The sequence below is a fragment of the Mustela nigripes genome, chromosome 2 (assembly GCF_022355385.1).
Source record: "Mustela nigripes isolate SB6536 chromosome 2, MUSNIG.SB6536, whole genome shotgun sequence".
NCBI classification, from domain to species: domain Eukaryota; kingdom Metazoa; phylum Chordata; class Mammalia; order Carnivora; family Mustelidae; genus Mustela; species Mustela nigripes.
This window is the reverse complement of record NC_081558.1, coordinates 152,395,048-152,418,933: the sequence shown is the minus strand read 5'-3', so window position 1 is coordinate 152,418,933 and position 23,886 is coordinate 152,395,048. Positions and strand designations below refer to the sequence as shown.

Sequence of the window (23,886 nt, the reverse complement as noted above, 5' to 3'; positions counted from 1 at the left end):
ATTCCATAGCTGCTTGCCTCTAAACAACTTCACCTGTATTAATCTCAGACTCATCTGCTTTGGAGTCTGGATTTCATTTTTTATCCTTCCATTCCATAGCTGCTTGCCTCTAAACAACTTCACCTGTATTAATCTCAGACTCATCTGCTAATGGCAGTACTTTTTAGGAGAATAGGCTTTGAAATCTGTTTAGGAGAATAGGCTTTGAAATCTGACAGATATGTTTTCTTTTGGGCTTTTCTGCTTAGTTGTTATTTAACCTCATTAATAAAATGAGGATTATACTTATGAGAATTTAATGTGATAATTAAGTATCTAATGCAATTATATATGAGTGTTTTCCTGAGGAATTAACTTTTTGTTCAGTCATTCAGTAGCTTACAGGGAAGTGCATATATATCGGTAATTAACTTCAGACCCAGTGTTTTCTGATGCATTCATAATAAAAGCAGAAAAGGTTTTGCTTTCTTCCAATATAACAAGGACATCTTTTCCATTGTGCTTACCAAAAAAAGGAAGAATAAATTGCTTCTTATCCTATATTTGGATACTGGGAGATGAGATTAACTTTACCCCCCTTTTACATGGAAAAAATAGATACTTATGACCTTACTAACACTTGGAGCAGATAGTTAGTTCAATATGTATGAAAAGATAATATATTTTCTAAGTCATGACATTTGTTGTAAAACAAAGCAACACAAAAATGTGCAAGAACACTTACTAATTTCATTAGAAATGACTTTTAAATCTGGAGAAGTATTAATAATATAAGCATTTATTTTATAGGAAACAACTTGCTGCTTAGAACCACCATTACTAGGTTGGTAATTTAGTACACCAAATTACTGAAGCAAGACTAACTCACATCAACTAATATAGGACTCAAGGAAAATAAATTTTTTGTATTTTTCGTATTTAGCTTACAACTCAAATATTTATGTTAAAATATTAAGTTAGAATTATAAATAAAAATCAGTATACACATTTTATATGTAGATTTTAATGGAAACTTTTTTTAAAAGCTCTTTTTGTTCTTGTTATATAGCCACCCTAATAATATTAGCAAATGCCCCATTGGTAATGTTGAGTACCATGTACAGTATGAAATGAATGAGAAAAGGAATTATAGAGTGATTTTTAGAATCTTGAATTCTTAGAATTTAGAATTAAAATCTCTTAGAATTAGACTCAGAATTAGAATTTAGAATCTTAAGAATTTTAGAATTTTTTAGGTTCTTTAGTGAATAGATAAAAATGAATTATTTAAAGAAGCATATATTCTCAAAGAATTTGGTAAAATAATTGTCTGGTTCTTTTAAAAAAACTTTTAGAGAGTATTTTCAGTTTGATATTTACTTATTTAAAATATTACATTAACATATTTTATTTTATATACATAAACTAGAGATATAGTATTAATTTAAGAAAAGTGAAAAATTATGACCCTATTTTATAACTTTCTAACAACTAGTATTTTATAGTAATCTCAGCCCTACTCAATTTATCTAATTGTATCTTGCAACTAACAGAACCTAGAAAGTTTGATGTTAGTTTTAGCAGCTAGATAGAACTGGCTGATCAAGAAAAAATTGGGAAAAACATATTTTTTGTTCTTAGATTTCTCCATCTTTTTATCATAACCCTTTTCTCACAGAAACTCCATTACATAGAATTTTTATGTTACCTTCTACCACTCTGGGCTTGCTATTATCACATTTAATTTTATATTGAAATTTGCCTCTTTTATCCCTTAGGAATTTTGGACCCCGCACACCAATGGTTAATATGATAAATTAACGTAGCTTAATATAATGGTAGTGATATGGAGTTTGGAGAATCAACTAATACGTGTAGAGATGTCTTTTTGAGTCTTTGAGCACCTCTGTTTCCTCCCAACTTCTCTACCTTTTCCCCAACACACCTCATCACCTTTAGACTGATTCATTAGTAATTTTAATGGTGAGAATTTACAACTAGAAAAAGGGAAATGGTAGAATAGGAAATTATTTGGGTGAGACATTTCGGACTAAGAAAGATATTTGCTGTCAAATTGTATTGTGTATAATCCTTACCAAATTTACTCTTCATTAGTTCAGTCTTATGATATTGTATCATCTTAAAGGACTTTTCAATCTCATTAACTTTTTTTCTATGCAGTGAACCATTCATAATATTTTCTGGTGGACTGTCTTATGACAAAGCTTGCAGAAGACCAAGTTTAACCATCATGCATGGAAAAGCAATTACAGTGCTTGAAATGGATCATCCTATTGTCGAATTTCTTACTTTATGTGAAACACCCTATCCAAATGGTAAGTAACAAATATTAAACTATTAATGTTGAAAATCATTCTTGAAGTAAGTTCCTAATAAAATTAAGCTTAAATATTTTTAGTTTTGGCAGCTGACATCCACTGTGGTACAACACTGTGAGCTACAGGTGCTGGAGCAGGTTCCGCAATTGTACCTACTTGACAAACTGGAAGTAAGACAAATGTAGTACAGCAGTGCTGGAGTTTCAGGTTCTTATATCAGGTAAGTGCTTTAAACTTTGATAAGGATGGTGGAAGCTGAGCTGGGAGGGTCCGATAGGGGTCCAGGGTGAAATCACTTTGGGAATCTGAGGTCTCCTAATAGCCTCTCCTAGACCAGCTCCACCCATCCCATTCCAACACTAATCAAAGTTAAAGCACTTACCTGATATCAGTGATCTATAACTCTGGTGGTAGTGCATCTGTTTCACATCTGGCTTTGCTTCAGATGCAACTGCAGCACCTCTGATTACTCTAGGATTGCTGATGTGTGGTTAGTGATTTATTTCTTTGAGAATAATTAGAAGAGTTTTCCAGAGGAGAGATGCAACCTAAATATAAAGACTTTTTGTAAACATAAAAACTAAACTTATGTGCAAACTATATAATGAAATATAATAATAATGAAATCTTTTAGTAATAGAATCTAAAAATTGAGAAGGCTGAAACATAAAATATGAGTTTATGATTAAAACAACATGTTATGTGTGTATTAAAACAATGTAGTATGCATAGTATGTATGTGTGTGTTTGTGTGTGTGTGTGTTTGTGTGTGTGTGTGTGTGTGTATAACTACAATTTTAAGAGGGAACGTGTATAAGAGAAAGAACACTAGACTTGGAGGCACAGTATTTGGTTTTGTGATTTAGCTATGTCATTCACGAGCTAGGTGACCTTGGGTAAGTCATTTTACTTTTATGAGTTAGGTTTATCATTTTTAGAAAGAGAATAATAATATTAACCCCACATGATTATTGGAAGGCCAAAATGAGCATACTCTAACTATGAAGATCTATAAGTTGTTTTATTACAACTGTATTAATTGGCTTTAAATTCTTTAGTTTCATATTTAAAGCTGCGATAAATTGATATGAAATAACAATGTGGCACTTTATTTCCAAAGTTGCTGGGACAGACAAGTTACCTGTGTTGTTAATTAATCAACAAATATTTATTGGATGCTTCTATGGCCTCAGTACTACAAGGGCTTATTGAAAATACAGATGAAGTATGAAACCGGTCTCTGATATCAAATCACATAAAATCTAGTTGGATGAAGGAGATAATTATGACTTAAGTTTAAAAAATTTAAGTGCTGAGTTATATGATTCAGAGTTTACATAATGTACTAACTTATAGGTAGTAAAATAGTCAATAGCTGAAATATTCTTGCAAAGCTTCATGGAAAAAGTAGGCTTTAGATAGACTTTGAAGAATGACTTGGCACTTGAAAAGAATATTGAGTAAAGATTTAGAACTTGTTAAGTTTTACTAGAGTGAGATCAACTTAGAGAAAAAAGTGAAAGCCTTTTAGAGGTATTTGGAAATAGAAGAATTTTGAGAAAATATTAAGATGAAAGGAAGCAACGTTTTTAGTAAAATTTGACAAAAAGGAGTTTATGGGTTTGAATAGACACTGAAATCTTAAATTCCAGATTCCAACTTAGAGGTTTCTGTGACAGTGTTCATTAAAATGATCAAGATCTGTAACACAGGGCTGCCTGTAGGAATGAAAAGAGGAAACCCACTGAATTTGGTCACCAGTTAGATTTAGAGAGTGACATGGTAGATGAGTCAAAGAGAACATATTTTAAGAATAGTGGTTTCAGGGGTATCTGGGTGGCTCAATCAGTTAAGCCCCTGCCTTCAGCTCAGGTCATGATCCAGTGGTCTGGGATTGAGCCTGCTTCTCTCTCCTTCTGCCCCTCCCTTCCCCACCGCCATCTCACTCCTGCTTGCTCACTATCTCTCAAATGAATAAATAAATTTTAAAAAAAGAACAGTGGTTTCATATGCAATAATAACAGTTTTTGGAAAGAGAAAAAGATGTCTGATTATAAGTCAATAGAGTTGCTTGGACAGCAGATAAAGAGAAAGAAAAGGTCTTTAATATTTATTTATGAATTATAAGAATATAGGTGTTCTTTGGAGTTATGAGAATGAATGATAAAGGAATAAAGAACAAACAAAAGACCAAAAGCTGAATTTAGGAAAACACCTCCTATAAAAAGAGCTTGGAGAAAAATGTATGTGCCGGAAATAGAGGATGATAGTGTTTGATCTCTGTAACCACGTATTTTTATGTGTGTGTGTATATATAAGTTTCTACACATCAGTAGAGATGTTAGGATAATTTCTAATAATATTAAGTAAATTATGAATTTATTGTAACTATGTCTAATCACTTCCAAGCTACAAAAATGTCTTTGTTTTTCAGAGTAGTGATAATGAGGATGGAATTTTTATTTATCAGGAGCTAAGAGAAATACTTTAACTTTACTCATAAAATATAAACGTAGTTCACTATTTCTGGCTAAAACAATAATACATGAAAGTGACAGAGAAGACCCTACAATCACTGCCCTTCTAGAAGCGACTATTTCTGAGTTTATGTATTCGCCCCAAAAGTTTATGCATATATCTATGTGTACTTATCTATGTATACATTATCTCTTTTTTGTACAAATGAGAATATATTCTATGTTATTCCATATTATGTTGTTTTTCACTTAACAGTATATTTTGAGTATGATTCCATAATGGAACTTTATTCTTCTTTACAGCCACGTAGTGATAAATCTTACACATATGTTATACAAAATAAATCTATAAATTTTTAATATTAATAAATTGTTTATGACATTTGACAAATCAACTTGTTTTTTCAAAGAACACAAATGTCTCTTATCTCAAGGGGTATTCCCTAGAGTACCTAAGCAACCATACTCAGAATTTTTCAATTTTACATTTACATTTAACTAAATCTGGTCTTTTACAAGTGTCATAAATAATGCATTTCTCTTCAGAGAAATAGTAATTATGATGGAACCTTTTACCTGTTGGGGCTAAAGTTAAAAGACTGAGTCTGCTCAAAAATAGACCAATCTAATAAGGAAGTGATACTATTGGCATCTACTGAGCGTGTAGTCTGTCAGGCTTTGCATTAAACATCTTCATATACATCTAATATTCATAAAAGTCTAAGGTAGCTATTATTTTGCCATATCAATGGGTAAAGAAATGGAATTAATTTAATTGAGTTAATGAATTTCCCTAAGATCAAACTGTTAATAAATAATAGAAAGAAAATTGAACCTAATACTGACTCCTAAAGAAATCTTTTTATTCAGAGATTACTGCAGTATAGCAAGTACTTCTACAAAGGTGAAACTTTTGCTACCATTATTATTTGAAAAGAATCAATAATAATCTAAAACAGATGTATCTATCTAAAGTGACAAAACAGCTGTAACTACCTAAAATGATTGTGAATTTTGCTTATTCATGCCAATGTCTCAGTATTGTATTTTTTGGAATTTGCTTCCCAATGATTGCCCTAGAGAGAAGACAAAGAAAAAAAGTAATAGTATGGAACTCCAGTGTCTTTCAACTGAAAAACAAACCAACCAACCAAAACAAAATAAAACAAAACAAAAAGCCCAAACCCTAAAAACCCTAAATTCATAAATACTAAAATAATGTTGAAAACTTAAAACAGCTCTAAGAGAAAAGGGAGAAGTTTGAGACAGATTGAGTGGCTAACTGTATGAAGACTATATATTGTCATATAGACATACACCCAAACAAGGGTATACTCCTCAGTTTTGGGTTTCTGTTTCTAGCTTTTTCTTGTAGCATGTGACTTCTAAATATGAGTAAGTTCTATAGCCTCTCAAGGTTGTCTATAGGTTCTATAGCCTCTCAAGATGATAAAGACCTGTGAAGGGCTGTGAAGGCCATCTTTTCCAGTTTCTCACCTAAGACTTGAATACTCTCAATAAAATTCCTACCAAATGATTGTTGAGTTTAGGATTAAATACTCTTAAAGTAACTAGTAGAAACTGCTGGAATAATGAAAACACATGAGAATTTAGAATCATAAGGCTTGAGTTAAAGTTCCACCTTTTTAGTTAACTAACTATGTAAATTTGTGCTAATCTCATAACCTCTTTGGACTTCAGTTTTCTCTATGAAATGAAAAATAGTAATACCTGTTCTAGCTATAGAGAATCAAATATCATGATATAAGATGTTTTTATAAATACTTTTTCCTTAAATTGAGAACACTTTAACTGTGCCTTTCCTTTATAAGTCTCTATTATAGATGGAAAGCAGTGTCTTCCCTGACCACAATAACTAAATCAGTGCTCTCCCAAAAGTCATTTATTACAACATTACCTTTGATATTTCTTTTGATAGCTCACATTATTCTCTGAATTTATCTTATTTGTTTACTTCTTCATGGTTTGTATACATGCCTAGAATGTAAATTCCATGAGAGTAAGGACCTTGTCAATTTTATTTTCCATAAATCCTTTGTTCTGAGAATACTTGGTGGAACATATTGGAAGGAAGAAGGGGGTTACAGTTTAGGAATTTGAAAATCCTAAACTATCCTGAGATTCCCTGGCTTTTTGAGGTATATACTCTTAGGGACATATCTTTAAGTACATGTTAAATCACATTGAATTGAAATTAAATTTTTTAGTATAAGGAGTGTTGCTCTCATAGGGATGTGAAAAATCTATCACAGCTCAGAAAGGCAGATTACTGTGTCCTTAGAACATCTCCTTGTACAAATGAAATCAGATCTAAACTAGAAGGTTATGGAAGAATAAGATAAATGTTTGTGAGAAAGAAATGACAGACTCTTCAAATAATCTACTATCACTGCCTCATGATTATTGAGAAATGTTTAACTCTGTGCCTATTCAACTTTTCATTTTCATACTCACTATAATCTTCAATACTAAGTCTGAGAAACATTATTTATTTAAAGTGCTCTTTGTTACTTATTACTTTGGCTCATATTTTGGTCTTCTGAAATCATTTAAATAACATTTGTAAGGAGATAAAGGAAATGAAAGTTCAGTGTTTTATATAATATGTAATATGAAAACTTCCACTTTTTATTTTTTACTTGTAGAATTTCAAGAACCTTATGCTGTTGTAGTACTTCTGGAGAAAGATCTCATTGTAGTTGATCTGACACAAAGCAAGTAAGTTATTCATTTACAGATTAATACTGTTTTTATACTCTATTCATGACATTTAAAATATAGGAAAATCTTATAGATAACTGACAGTATATAATAGATGGTAAATATAGATGGTAAATAAAAATGTAACACATTTTTTTAAAGATTTTATTTATTTATTTGATAGTGAGAGAGAGGGAACGTATGCACGCATAGGGGGAGCAGCAGGCAGAGGGCTTCCCACTGAGCAGGGAGCCCAATGCGGGGCTCAATCCCAGGACCCTGAGATCATGACCTGAGCCGAAGGTGGATGCTTAATCGACTGAGCCCCCCAGGTGCCCCCAAAATTGTAACACATTTTAAAGGCAACACCAGATGTTTAGAAAGATGCGTTTGGAGACTGAAGACACATAAATTGGATCACGTGTCTGCTGTTAACCTAAACAAACACAACTGTTATGAAAATTTGTACAGTGTACTGTATGGCCATCTGTTAAGACTATTGACCAAAGAAAAATGGCACATATTATTGGACTATTCTGCAAAAATACAGAAGAGCAGGGTCTGGAGGGTAGACAAGATGGAGGTCTTCTTTCACTTTCTTTTCTTTCTTGTTATGTTGAAAGCAATGGTAACAAATATAAAATACTGCTGTTAGAGTGGCTCTCTCAACTCCACTGCATGGACAGTAAAAGTAGATGAAATTGATGAACACTGTCTTCTTGCTATACATTTTTATTGTAAATGATAGGCATGAAACTGACTTTCCTTTACTTTTTTCCTTTTTTAATTGAAGTATATTTAACAACAATGTTATATTAGTTTTAGGTGTACAACATATTGATTCAACAGTTCTATACATTACTTAGTGTTTACCACAATAAGTGTAATCACCATCTGTTGTGTTACAGTATTATTACAATATTATTTTTGTTCCCTATGATGTACTTTTCATCTCTGTGACTTACATATTTCATAGCTGAAAGTTTGTAGCTCTTAATCCCCTTTATTTAACCTATTAGCCCATTGTTTCCCCTTTGGCAATCACCAGCTTTTTCTCTGTATTTATGACTCTAGTATTTTTGTTTCTTTGCTTGTTTTATTTGTTAGATTCCACATGTGAGTGAAATTATATGGTATTTTTATCTGTCTGACTTCTTTCATTTAGGATAATTTCTTCCAGTGCCATCCATTTTGTCACAAATATCATATCTCATTAGTTTTTATGGCTAAGTAATATTTGGTAGATAGGTTGATAGATCAACAGATAGAAATAGATTGCTTTTATATCTTGGCTAGTGGAAATAATGCCACAATAAACATAGGGGGCATACATATTTTTTAATTAGTGTTTTTGTTTTCTTTGGGTAAATTCCCACTAGTATGACTACTGGATCTTATGGTATTTCTATTTTTAATTCTTTGTAAAACCTCCATACTGTTTTCCATTGTGGCTATACCAATTTACATTCCACCAACAGTGCACTAGGGTTTCTTTTCCTCTACCTCTTTGGCAACACTTGTTATTTCTTTTCTTTTTTATTCTAGTCATTCTGACAAGTATAAGGTGACATCTTATTGTAGTTTTGATTTGCATTTCCTAATGATTTGTGATGTTGGACATCTTATCATTGTCTATTAGCTATTTGTAGGTCTTTGGAAAAAGGTCTATTCAAGTCCTCTTCCCTTTCTTAATTTTATTTTTTCATTGTTCCAAGATTCATTGTTCATGCACCACACTCAGTGCTTCATGCAATATGTGCCCTCCTTAACACCCACAACCAGGCTCACCTATCCCCCCCAAAAAAACCTCAGTTTGTTTCTCAGAGTCCACAGTCTCTCATGCTTTATCTCCCCCTCCTGATATCCCCCAATTCACTTTTCCTTTCCTTCTCCTAATGTCCTCCATGTTACTCCTTATGCTCCACAAGTAAGTGAAACCATATGATACTTGACTCTCTCTACTTAACTTATTTCACTCAGCATAATCTCCTCCAGTCCTGTTTGTGTTGATACAAAAGTTAGGTATTCATCCTTTCTAATGGAGGTGTAGTATTTCATTGTATAAATGGACCATATCTTCTTTATCCATTTGTCTGTTGAAGGGCATCTTGGCTCTTTCCACAGTTTGGCAATTATGGCCATTGCTGCTATGAACATTGGGGTACAGATGGCCCTTCTTTACACTATATCTGTATATTTGGGGTAAATACCCAGTAGAGCAATTGCAGGGTCATAGGGTAGCTCTATTTTTAATTTCCTAAGGAAACACCACACTGTTTTCCAAAGTGGCTGCATGAGCTTGCATTCCCATTAACAATGTAAGAGGGTTCCCCTTTCTCCACATCCTCTCCAACACTTGTTTCCTGTCTTGTTAATTTTGGCCATTCTAACTGGTGTAAGGTGGTATCTAACTGTGATTTTTATTGGAATCTCCCTGATGGCCAATGACAATGAACATTTTTTTCATGTGTCTGTTAGCTATTTTTATGTCTTCTTTGGAGAAGTGTCTGCTTTCAATCGGTTTTGGTGTTGATTTGTGTAAGTTTTTTATATATTTTGGATATTAACCTTTTATCAGAGATATCATTTGCAAATATCTTCTCCCATTCAGTAAGTTACCTTGTCATTTTGTTGATTGTTTCCTTCATTGTCATAAAAGCTTTTTATTTTGTTATAGTCCCAATAGTTTATTTTTGCTTTTGTTTCCTTTACTGGAGGAGATGTATCTAGAAAATGGTTTCTACAGCAGATGTCAAAGAAATTACTGCCTGTGTTTTCTTCCAAAGTTTTTATGGTTCCAGATTTTGCCTTTAGGTCTTTAATTCGAGTTTATTTGTGTATATGGCATAAAAAGTGGTCTAATTTCACTCTTTTACTTGTAGCTGTCCATTTTTCATAGCACCTTATTTGAAGAGACTGTTTTTTCCCCATTGTGTCTTCTTGCCTCCTTTGTTGTAGATTAATTGACCATATAAATGTGGGTTTATTTTTGGACATTCTTTTCTGTTCTGTTGGACTATGTTATGTGTCTTGTGTTTTTTTGGATTTTTGTTTTGTTTTATTTTGTTTTTGCCAGTACTATGTTGTTCTGATTATTACAGTTCTAGTAGTACATCTTGAAATCTGTTGAGATACCTCCAGTTTTGTTCATCTTTCTCAAGATTACTTTGGTGGAGGGCACCTGGGTAGCACAGTCAGTTAAGCATCTGACCCTTGGTGTCAGCCCAGCTTGTGATCTCGGGCTTGGGGGATTGAGCCCTGCATAGGGCTCCATTCTCAGTGCGGAGTCTACTTGAGATTTTCTCGCTCCCTCTTCCCCTCCCCACCAGTCTCTCTCCAATATAATAAATAAATCTTTTAAAAAGGATTGTTTTGGCTATTTGAGGTCTTTTTTGGTTCCATACAGATTTTAGGATTCTTCTAGTTTTATGAAAAATGCTGATGGCATTTTGATAGAGATTGAGTTAAATGTGAAGATTGCTTTGGGTAGTATGGACATTTTAATAATATTCTTGCAACTTATGAGCATGGAATATCTTTCCATTCATTTATGTCCTCTTTATTCATCATGTTTTATAGTTTTCAGAGTACAAGTCTTTCATTACCTTCGTTCAGTATATTCCAAGGTATTTTATTCTTTTTGGTGCAATTTTAAGTGGGATTATTTTTAAATTTGTCTTTCTGCTTCTTCATTATTGGTGTATAGATATGCAACAGATTTTTGTGTATTAGTTATTTATCCCACAACTTTATTGAATTCATTTACCCATTCTAGTAGTTTTTTGATGGTCTTTAGGGTTTTCTATATATAGTCTCATGGCATCTGCAAATAATGACAGTTTTACTTCTCCCTTACCAGTTTAGATGTGTTTTGTTTTTCTTGTCTGAATGCTGCAGCTAGGATTTCCAGTACTATGTTGAATAAAAGTGGCAGGAGTGGACACCCTTCTCTTCAGCTCTCAGATTTTCACCATTAAGTATGATGTTAGCTGTGGGTTTTTTATTTATGACCTTTATTATGTTGAGGTATATTCCCTCAAAACTCACTTTGTTGAGAGTTTTTATGAGGAATGGATGTTGTATTTTGTTAAATGTTTTTCTGAATATATTGAGATGGACATATGGTTTTTATCCTCTTTCTTATTAATGTGATATATCTCATTGATGGATTTGCATATAACAACCATCCTTGTATCCCTGGAATAAATTTCACTTGATCATGTGAGTCATGCTTTTAATATATTGTTGAATGTAGTTTGCCAATATTTTGTTTGAGGATTCTGGCATCTATGTTCATCAGAGATACTGACCCGTAAATTTTTTGGTAGTTGTCTACTTTTGGTATCACAGTAATGCTGGCCTCATAGAATGAATTTGGAATTTTCATTACTCTTCTATTTTTTAGAATCATTTAAGAAAAGGGTTAACTCTTCTTTAAATGTTTGGTAGAAATTGTCTGTGAAGCTGTCTAGTGTAGTTTTGTTTATTAGGAGTTTTTGATTACTGAATCAATTCTATTACTAGTAACAGTTCTGTTCATATTTTCTATTTTCCTAAATCAATTGTGGAGGATTATGTTTCTAGAAATTTATCCATTTTGTATTTCTGTGGTGTTAATTATTTTTTCTTCATTTCTGATTTTGTTTGTGTACTCCCTCTTTTTTCCTTGATGAGTCTGGCTAAAAGATTATCAGTTTTTTAAAATCATTTTAAAGAACCCGCTCTGGGGCACCTGGATGGCTCAGTTGGTTAAGCACCTGCCTTTGGCTCAGGTCATGATCCTAATATCCTAGGTTTGAGCCCCAAAACAGGCTCCCTTCTCAGCAGGGAATCTGCTTCTCCCTTTCCCTCTGCCACTCCTCCTGCTTGTGCTCTCTCTATGTCAAATAAATAAATAAAATATTTTTTAAAAAGTAAATAACCAGCTCTTGATTTAATTGAGCTTTCCTATTGTGTGTGCATATTTGTCTCTCTTTTATTTATTTCTCTCTAATATTTATTATTTCCTCTCTCCTACTGGCTTTCAGCTTTGTTCTTCAATTTCTGGCTCCTTTAATTATAAGGTTAGATTGTTTGAGGTTTTTATTATTTCTTGAGGTAAGCCTGTATGGTTATAAGCTTCTCTCTTACAACTGCTTTCGCTGTGTTCCAAATATTTTTTTAAAAGATTTTATTTATTTGATTGACAGAGAGCATGCGTACATGAAGGAGCACTAGCGGGGGGAGTGGCAGAGGGAGAAGCAGACTCCCCACTGAACATGGAGCCTGACATGGGGCTAGATCCCAGAGATCATGAGACCATGACCTGAGCCAAAGGGAGAAACTTAACCAACTGAGCCACCCAGGCACCCCATGTCCCAAAGATTTTGGACCATTGTGTTTTTATTTTCATTTGTCTCCATGTATTTTTTTATTTCCTCTTTGATTTCTTGGTTGATGCATTGGTTGGTTCATAGTTGGTTTATATGTTTGTTCTTTCCAGATTTTCTTGCAGTTTTAATTTTCCTATCTTTGTCATTAGAAAAGATGCTTGATATGATATTAATCGTCTTAAATTTTTTGAGACTTATTTTGTGGCCTAACATGGGATCTATCTTGGAGAATGTTTCATGTGCAATTGAAAAGAATGTGTATTCTGCTGGTTTGGTGTGGAATGATCTTTATTTATCTCTATGCATCTGGTCTGTTGTGCCATTCAAAGGCACTATTTCCTTTAGATTTTCTGTCTGATCTATCCATTGATATAAATGGGGTGGTGAAGTCCCCTAATATTATTGTATAACTATCAATTTTTTTCTCTTTATGTTTGTTTATATGTGCTTTATGTATTTGGGTGCTCCAATTTGGGTACATAGGTATTTAAAATTGTTATATAATCTTCTTGGATATTCCCTTTACCATTATGTAGTGACTCTTTATCTTTCATTAGTCTTCATTTTTTTTTTAAGATTTTATTTATTTGTTTGACAGAGAGAGATCACAAGTAGAGAGGCAGGCAGAGAGAGAGAGGGAAGCAGGCTGCCCACTGAGCAGAGAGCCTGACGCAGGACTCGATCCCAGGACCCTGAGATCATGACCCGAGCCGAAGGCAGCGGCCTAACCCACTGAGCCACCCAGGCACCCCATTAGTCTTCATTTTAAAGTCTTTTTTATCTAAGTATTGGTACCCCCAGGTTTTGTTTTGTTTTGTTTTTGCTTCATTTGCATGGTTTATGGTTTTTCAGCCCTTCACTGTCACTCTGTGTGTGTCTTTAGGTCCAAAGCGAGTCTCGCATCTTGTAGGCAGCATGTAGATGGGTCTTGTTTTTTTAACCATTTAGTCATGTAAGTCTTTTGATTAGAGCATTTATCCCCTTTAAAGTAAATTGTTTCTTAGTTGTTTTTATATTTCTTCTCTGTCCCTTTCTTCTTCTCTCTCTCTCTTCTTGTGATTTGATGACTTTCTTTATTGTTATGCTTGGATTACTTTCTGTTTATTTTGTGTGTATCTACTGTAGGTTTTTAATTTGTGGTTACCATTAAGTTTATATATAACATGGGTATGGCAGTTTATATTAACTTGATGGTTGCTTAAGTTTGAATGCATTCTAAAAGTAATTAAATTTTTAATCTGTCTCCATGTTTTATGTATATGATGTCATAATTTACATATTTTTATTTTGTATATACTTTTACTGGTTTTCTAGATATAATTTTCTATGTCTGTGTTTTAACCTCCATACTGGCTAAGTGACTAATCTACTACCTTCATTACATGCTTGCTTGTACCCATGAACTTTCTTCCTTTCATAATTTTTTTCTAGTTAGGGCTTTTTCTTTCCACTCAAAGAATTCTGTTTAACATTTATTATCAGTCTGGTTTAGTGGTGATGACCTCTTTTAACTTTTGCTTGGGAAACACTTTCTCTTTCCTTCTATTCTGAACAGTAACTTTGCTGGACAGAGTATTCTTGGTTGCTTGTGTTTTCCTTTCAGCACTTTGAATATATCATGCGACTAGCTTTTGGCCTACAAAGTTTCTGCTGAAAAATCAGCTGATAGCCTTATGGGATTTCCATTTATGTAACTGTTTTGTTTTTTTCTCTTGTTGCTTTTAAAATTCCATTACTTTTTGCCATTTTAATTATTATATGTCTTGGTGTTGACCTCCTTGGGTTAATCTTATTAGGGGCTTTTTGTGATTCCTGTATCAGATGTCTGTTTTCTTCCCCAGATCAGGGAAATTTTCAGCTATTATTTCTTCAAAAAAGCTTTATGCCTCCTTCTTTCTCTTATCCTTTTGGGTTCCCTATAATGTGAATGTTAATACTTAATGATGTTGCTGAGTTTCCTTAACCTATTCTCATATTTTTTATTCTTGGTTAGTTTCTTCCTTTCCAATATCCTGTCTTCTACCTACCCTAATCTGCTTTTTATTCTGTCAGTGTGTTTTTATTTCAACTATTGTATTTTCCATCTCTGCCTGGCTCTGTTTTATATTTTCTATCTCTTTATTGAAGTTCTCACTGAATTCATCCACTCTTTTTTGAAGTCCAATGAATATCTTTATAACCATTACTTTGCTTTTTTATCAGGCATACTGCTTGTCTCTGCTTTGCTTATATCTTTTGCTGTGATTTTGTTCTTTCATTTTGGGACATATCCCCTCTATCTCTTTTGCCTAACTCTATGTTTTACTGTGTTAGGGAGCTCAGCTATATCACCTTGTCTTGAAAATCATGGCCTTATGTAGAGGAAGAGGCCTTGTGGTGCCTTTTCATGATAATTCTCCTAGTCACCAGAGCTAGATGCTTCTGGAGGATAATCTCTAGGGTTGTGTATACCCTAGTTTGTGACTGGGTAGTATCTGTCCTCAGCCCAGTCATCAGCAGTGATCCACTTTGCCTGCTTTGAGTGCACTGGACAGGGTTTTGTCCCTATGCTGTTGAGGGGCCTAAGGTCTCTATGGGCTTATAGGTGGGTAGGGTCAACAGTCAGCCTAACTGTCTACAGTTAGCCTCTGCAGAGGCACACCCCATGGCAAGGTTTTCTCCTGTTTGGCCCACAGAGGCTTTTGTTGATGGGTGGGCCAAGAACTAGACTAGGTATTTGCAGTCTCTACAATAACTGTGGGTACACTGACCAATAGGGCTCTCTCTCTCTGCATAGTCACTAAAAGGCCTGGTTGCTGGAATTGTAGACATGCTGTTGTGTGGGGTTATCTCCCTCTCTCCCCAAGTCAGGAGTTGTTTTGGAGTGGCACTAGTCCCTACCAGGGATGATTGCAGGATATAGAGGGGCAGGAGCTGCTTTGCAATGATGCCTGCAAAGGCAGGTGGGATGGGTTGGGTAGGGCACACAGTGCTAGCAAGATAGGTAGAGAATATCAGGGCTGCCTTGCAAGTGTCCAGCTATCTAGGCTGGGGGATGGAAGGAAAAATGGCACCCACTAACACTTGTTCTTGGAGAAGTCTCCTGAAGATCACTGTCCCTCCATTGTACATTTTGAGATTAGTAAATTTTCAAACTACTGATTCTATGCTATTTCTCAGTGGGGTTTTTTATTATGCTGGCTCTTTAAGGGCAGAGGCTCAGTTTCCTACTTTCCTCTGGCTTTCTTGGAGTTAAACCCATTCCCAGTGCAGATCCCCAATGCCTGGGATGCCTGGTGTGGAGTATAATCTTCTTGCTTTTCCATGCTTGGTATCCCTGTCATTTATGTTTAGCCCTATCAGGAGTTTGGTTTCTAACCACATCTTTGCCCCTCTTACCTTTTTCAGTGTGGCCTCTTATCTACAACTGACTATGGAAAGTCTTCTTCTGCCAGTCTTTAGATCATTTTCAGAGTTAGTTACACAGATGTCATTGTTATCTTGGTGTATCCATGCGACAAAGTAAGCTCAGGATCCTACTACTCTGCTATCTTTCTCCTGACTCTGATTTTCCCTCATTCTGTACTCTAGACCCACTGATCTTCTCTTAGCCCTTTACATGCAGAAGTTTTGTACATTCTCTCTCTTCTGCATGTATTAATTTTCCCTTCCTTTTTCTTCTTATTCGCATCTTATCTGTAAAAAACTCAACTCATATATCATTACTTCATTAAATTTTTTTTCATTGCCTATATTACTTGGTCAAATATCCTGTTACAGACTTGCATACTTCCCTTGCTCCTCTCCTTCATAGTTCTGGCCCAGATAAAATTTTCCATTTGTTTACAATTGTTTTAAAGATTCTCTACTAGACTGTAGTTATCATGAAGGAGGAGCTTTGTCTGCACATGGAGTTGGTTCTCAGTAAATTTTTGTTGAATGACATACAGCCTGAGTTCTACTTTCTGTCATTTAAAAATGTCAGAGATGGGCATCTGGGGGTGGCTCAGTTGGTTAAGTGTCTGGCTCTTCATTTCAAAGTTGTAGAATTGAGGGGCGCCTGGGTGGCTCAGTGGGTTAAGCCGCTGCCTTCGGCTCAGGTCATGATCTCAGGGTCCTGGGATCGAGTCCCGCATCGGGCTGCCTGCTCAGCAGGGAGCCTGCTTCCTCTCTCTCTCTGCCTGCCTCTCAGTGTACTTGTGGTTTCTCTCTGTCAGATAAATAAATAAAATCTTTAAAAAAAAAAAAAAAAAAAAAAAAAAAAAAAAAAAAAAAAAAGTTGTAGAATTGAGTCTTGCACTGGGCTCCTCACTTAGCAGGGAGTCTACTGGAGATGCTCTCTCTCTCCCTCCCTACCATGTTCTCTCAAATAAATAAATCTTTACCAAAATATACCAGAGCCAAGTTCTTTATGTTCATTTGCAGCATATAATATTTCAGTATTTTGAAGGGGATATAGAATTAGGGTCATAAGATCATCATCACTGATTTTGCCTGGCTACTCTATTTATCAACATTAAATTTAATTAAATTTCATATACATGTATGGATTTATGTCTATTTCTCTAAGTTCTAATATTGGTTTTATCAAAATGTACTGTTCTGATCTCAGTGGTACTCTTCTTTCTGTGCCATATTTCTTGGTTTCTTAACCAAGAATTTATTATATTTATTATATTAATTACTATTAACCAATTATATTATTGTATTACATTAATTATATTATATTTTATATAATATTTATAATTATATTTTATATAATATCTTTCAAGGCCCACTATAGCTTTAATACTCAGTGTTTTCAGTATATACATTTATTCTTACACTTTTTATTAGTTTATATTAATATGTGAAATGACATTTTGCCACTTTTTAGTAGCCAATATATTTTAGCAATAAGAATTCTTAATGTGGTTCTATATAGATACCCATTTTTTAAATTATGGTAGGCTTGAGAATATGAAATATACCATATCCATAAGTCTATATTCCCACGATATTCTCTAGATTACTTTGGAAATGATCTTAAGCATATATAATCATACACACACCTAAACAGAAAACTTATCTTTCAATTATTCCTGCCAAAAGAAAAAAAAAAAAACAGAAACACTTGTATATGTATTACCTCACTGGAAAACGCATTAAATTTACTAAGATATTTTAACATTTATATTTACATGAAACTGTACATAGATACAACACCTGATATGCTTTAATACATTGACTAATAAGTCAACATGATGAATACACTTTCAGTTTAACATAATTCATTCTACCCATATTACCAAAGTGGTGTCACTGTGGAATTTTGGAATTACAGAGAAGACAGAGAATTTATTCAAGTAAAATTATACCTGTATTCATATTACATTTTACAGATAATCTTTTTTTTTTCAGCATAACAGTATTCATTGTTTTTGTACCACACCCAGTGCTCCATGCAATCTGTGCCCTCTCTAATACCCACCACCTGGTTCCCCCAACCTCCCACCCCCCCACCACTTCAAACCCCTCAGATTGTTTTTCAGAGTCCATAGTCTCTCATGGTTCACTTCCCCTTCCAATTCCCCCAACTCCCTTCTCCTAACTCCCCATGTCTTCCATGCTATTTGTTATGCTCCACAAATAAGTGAAACAGATAATCTTAAAAGAGCATTCTTGTTCATGTATTTGATCCTTATTTTATGATACTTAAGTGAAATGTATAATATTTAGAAGATATTAGTATTTGTTTTATAAGTGATTTCATTTTTTAATCTTTGAAAAATAACACTAATATATTGTCTTCATCTGTTAGTTTTCCAATCTTTGAAAATCCGTATCCCATGGACATTCATGAATCACCAGTTACATGCACAGCATACTTTGCTGATTGCCCACCAGACCTGATTCTAGTACTCTACTCTATAGGAGTCAAGCATAAAAAACAAGGATACAGTAATAAGGTAAAAGTAACAATGAAAAATAAGGTTTTTTTATATTCATATTATATGATCATACTATTTCCTGTTCTTTTCTGACCTTCCATATAAGAAGACTTGAACTAAAATCTTTTGAGGCCATAAGCTATTGTCTATAAAAGACATAACTTGTGAAATTAAAATTTTTTAAATGTTACACAGCTTTAAACCTATAAGAGTACACATTTCTTATATACTTAGTATATACATACATACTGAGATATACTTATCTATCATATATATTTATAAACTAAGTATATATTTATATTAGCATATAATTGAATCATAAAATATAGTTTTTAATTATTTTATAGGATTGTGTTTCTCAAAATTCAAGAGTCAACTCTTAAGTTAACTGTTATTCGATGGTTAATAAGACATAATTAACAGTCATTTGTTAAATAATTTTCTAAATTACATTTTGTTATATTTAAAGGATTTAAATACTTACAATAGCAATAGACTCCCTCTTTATGAATTCTATTTGCACAAGGCTATTGGAATGGACAACTCAAGAGAGTACAATTTACATGTATTCTGTGTTAAGCAGAATTAATGACAGTTTGGTGGCACACAGACTATGTGACAAATATAGCAACACTGTGGTTGTATGATTAAAATTCTTTTTAAATAAATAGTAATATTTGCTAAACTTTATTTTTTTAAAGGAGAGGGAATTGTGCATTTGGAATTGTTTTGTCCAAAGAAAGAATTAAAAGCTAGCCGCACACTTCATCCTTTGTTACTTTACAGCTATTTATTTTTAAGTGAATTTTTTGCCATTATTTTCAAATGTTTTCATTTTTAAAGTTTGTTATCTAAATTTAAAAAATAAAACTCATAAATTCTTCCTGAATAATCTATTTAGGAGTGGCCAATCAGTGGAGGAGCTTGGAACCTTGGAACACAAACATATCCAGAAATTATTATTACTGGGTAAGTGGGATGTAATGTGTGAGTCCACCAATTAAACAACAAAAGATTTTATTGAATTTTTACACTTTCCTATAATTGTGTTCTAGGAAGTACCAGAAATATTATTACTTCCTATATCAACTGACTTCATGCTCTAATATTAGGAATGAAAATAGACATAACAACAGATAAGGATGATATTTAAAAGATTATAAGAGGCTGTCCTTATGAGATATGGAACAGATATACTTCCTATTTTTCCCACTAAGTACCACCCAAAGCCCTGGGTATTAGGTTAAAAAAAAACATAAGATGACTGGAAAAGGTGGAGAGAAGTGATGATGTCTAGGGTCCCCCAACACCCCAGAAATGACATGATGGTGAGTTTCTTGGGTTTTCTTTTTGCTCCATATATCCCAGAATTGGAGCTGAAGTACTTGGGAACTTAGAACTGCCAATGGGCACACACAAAACAATAAAAAAAGCCTGCCAAAGGATGAGCTAAGGGGACCTATAAAGACAGAAAACTGTTAGAAAATAATCCAATCACCACAGAAAAATCTATGGCCTAGAACAACCCACTCCACCAGAGGCTAAGAGGGGAGCATCAGTTTCTGACATTGAGCAAAAACAGAGTAGGGAACTTTTAACCCTGCTGGGTGGTAACGAAACCCATCACCTGTAGTGTTAGAGGAGATCATGTGGGAACCATAATTCCAACCACCACCCAGCAATAATGAGGAGCCACACATTTTCTTCTTCTCTGGTGACTGCAAGTCTAATAAGGAAAGAAGAAAGATAACAAGGCTGAAAAATCACATAAGGCATAATAGCTGAAAACTTCCTAAATTTGGCAATAGACATGATCCTATAGATTCCAGAAGTTGAATGAACAAGTCATCTACAAGACCCATCATAGTCAAACTTCTGAACACTGAACACCAAGTAAAAAATCATGAAAACAATGAAACAAGTGATGCCTTACTGATACTGTAAAACCAATTGATGACAGTGGATTTCTCATCAAAAACCATGGAAGCCAGAAGAAAATCTGATCTGTTTCAAGTGCTGAAATAAAACAACTGATAATACAGTATCCTATACTTAACAAAAACTGTCACAGCTCATATTCAGGTGGAAAGTCCAACTTGCATCTTCTTTCTTGAGAGGGAAATAGAGAAACAGAATGCACATTCAGTGTTCCTCCTTTTCTAGGGTATCCCCAAGAGATTTCACTCAGGTGAAACAGAATCTAAAGTACTGATGAAACATGGACACCTTCAGGCAGAGAATAAAAGAGCTCAGTGGTTTGTTGAAGCACCAAAAAACTTACAGTGCTGCTGGGAGACAACAGAGTGAGCAAGAGACTACAAGCTACTGATAAAGAAACAGGAAACCTAATTAGGAAATTATATGCACAAGCCCAAAGAAGACACATCTTCTTTAAAGTTTTGAGAAGCCCCCAGGATTTCTACCTGGACTGATTGGTGAGGTCTTCCCCTATACAAAGCCAATTCATAAGAGGTGGCTGTAGTGCTATATCCAAAACAAGATATGACAAGAAGCACAAAGAAATAGTGAAATATGGCCCAGTTGAAGAACAAAAAACACCTCCAAGAAGTGACCCTAAAGAAATGGATACCTGTGAATTACCTGACAGTTCAGAGTAAGTGTCTTAAAGAAGCTCAATGCATTATAAGAGTACACAGACAACTAAATAAAATCAGGAAAATGATGAGTGAATGAAATGAGAATATTAATGAAGAGCAGCTACAAAAAAGAAACAAAAAGATATTTTGGAGGAAAATACAACAGAAGACTTGATCAGTAGAAAGAATCAGCAAACTTGAAGATAGGTAATATGAAAATTATCAAGTCAGAAAAACAAAAATGCCTAAAGGACTTATTGAATACCATTAAGTAGATCAATATAAGCACTGTGGAGGTCCCAGCAGGAGAAGAGAGAGAAAATGGGGCTGAAAACTTTCCAAATCTGAGTTAGGAAATGAACATATATATTCCAGAACCTCCAAATACACCAATGAAGGTGAACCCAAAGAGGCCCATTTTGAGATACATCATAATCAAATGGCCAAACACAAGGAAATAATCTTGAAAGCAGCAACAGAAAAGCTACTCATCAGTTACATGGAAAGTCCCATAAGATATCAGTGGATTTCTCAGAAGAAACATTTTGGAATAAAAGTGACTGGTTTGATATATTCAAAGTGCAAGAAAGAAAGAAAGAAAAAAAAGCCAGCCTAGAATACTGTATCTGGAAAACTACTTCAGAAATGAAGGAGAAATAAAGAACTTCCAAGACAAAAGCTGAGAATATTTATCACCAATACACTTGCCTTACTAGAACTGTCAAAGGGAGTCCTTCAAGTCAAAATGAATGAACACTAGACAGCAAAATAAAGCATAAGAAAATATATAGGCAAAACCAAAATCTTACAACATAATATATAATGGTATATATAGCGATAGTATATAAATAACTTTATATGTTTTATATATACCACTTTATATAGTGGTAGTATATAAACAACTTTAAATTCAAGTTTAGAATTTATAAGATAAAGCATTTTTTTAAAAAACTATATAAAATTGCATCAATAAGAGAAAGGATTCAAATCATATCATTTCAATAGACACAAATACCCATTTAACAAATACCCATTCATGACAAAAACCCTCTTTAAAGTAGGTCTAGAGAGAACAAACCTCAACATAATAAAGGCCTTATATGGAAAACCCATTCCTGACATCATACTCAATGGGGAAAAACAGAAATTTTCCCCTAAGATCAGGAACAAAACAGGAATGTCCACTGTGATCACTTTTATTCAATATAGTATTGGAAGTCTTAGCCACAGAAACTAGACAACATCAAGAAATAAAGGGCATCCAAATTGGTAAGGAATAAATAAAACTCACTATTAGTAGATGCCTTCATAGTATACAGAGAATACCCAAAAGTCTCCACCCAAAAACTACTAGAACTGATAAACGAATTCAGTAAATTCGCAGGATACAGTATCAATGTACAGAAATCTATTGCATTCCTGTACACTAATAAAGAAGCAGCAGAAAGTGAAATTAAGAAAACAATCCCATATACAATTGCACCAAACCCAACAAAATATCTAGGAATAAACTTAGCCAAAGAGGTGAAAGACCTATATTCTGAAAAGTTTAAAACACTGATGAAAGAAAGCTAAGATGACACAAAGAAATGGAAGGACAGTCTCTGTTCATGGATTGGAAGAGCAAATATTGTTGAAATGTTTTTACTACCCAGAGCAATTTTCAGATTTAATTCAATCCCTACCAAAATACCAACATCATTTTTCACAGAGTTAGAACAAACAATCCTAAAGTTTGTGTGGAACCACAAAAGACTTTGAATATAAAAAGCAATCTTGAAAAAGAAAAACAAGCTGGAAGTTTCACAATTCCAGATATTAAGTCACATTACAAAGTGATAGTAATCAGAACAGTATGGTACTGACATAAAAATAGACACATTGATCAGTGGAACAGAACAACAACAAAAATAGAAATAAATCCACAATTATTTTGTCAACAAGTCTTCAACAAAAGAATGAATATACAACAGGAAAAATTCTCTTCAACAAATGATATTGGGAAAACTAGACATCCACATGCAAAAGAAACTGGACTTTTTTTCACCATTCACAAAAATAAACTCAAACTAAATTAAATACCTACATGTAAGACCTGCAACCATAAAAATCCTTAAAGAGAGTATAGGCAGTAATCTGACATCAGCGATAGCAATTTTTTCTAGACATGTCTCCTGAGACAAAGGAAACAAAATAAAAATGAAACTGTTGGGATTATATCAACATAAAAAGCTCTGCACAGTGAAGGAAACAACCAGTAAAACAAAAAAAGCAACTTATAGGAGAAGATATTTGCAAGAGACATATCTGATAAAGGGTTAGTATCCAAAATATATAAAGAAATTATACAACTCAATATCCTTCAGAACAATCCAATTTAAAAATGGGCTGAATACATGAACGAACATTTCTTTGAAGAAAACATACAGATGGCAAATAACACTCATCATCAGAGAAATACAAAGCAAAACTATAAAGAGACGTCACCTCAC

The 23,886-nt window shown here is 33.8% G+C and overlaps 1 protein-coding gene across 1 annotated transcript in view; it reads left to right on the top strand.

Annotated features, from left to right (window-relative positions):
- Positions 1-23,886, top strand: part of STXBP5L (syntaxin binding protein 5L) — a 449,308-nt gene that overhangs the window by 275,526 nt on the left and 149,896 nt on the right. Inside the window, exons 10-14 of the mRNA XM_059388354.1 lie at positions 1,758-1,782; positions 2,161-2,315; positions 7,462-7,534; positions 18,668-18,815; positions 19,699-19,766. Coding sequence (XP_059244337.1) covers positions 1,758-1,782; positions 2,161-2,315; positions 7,462-7,534; positions 18,668-18,815; positions 19,699-19,766 — 469 coding nt within the window. The remainder of the gene's footprint in view (positions 1-1,757; positions 1,783-2,160; positions 2,316-7,461; positions 7,535-18,667; positions 18,816-19,698; positions 19,767-23,886) is intronic.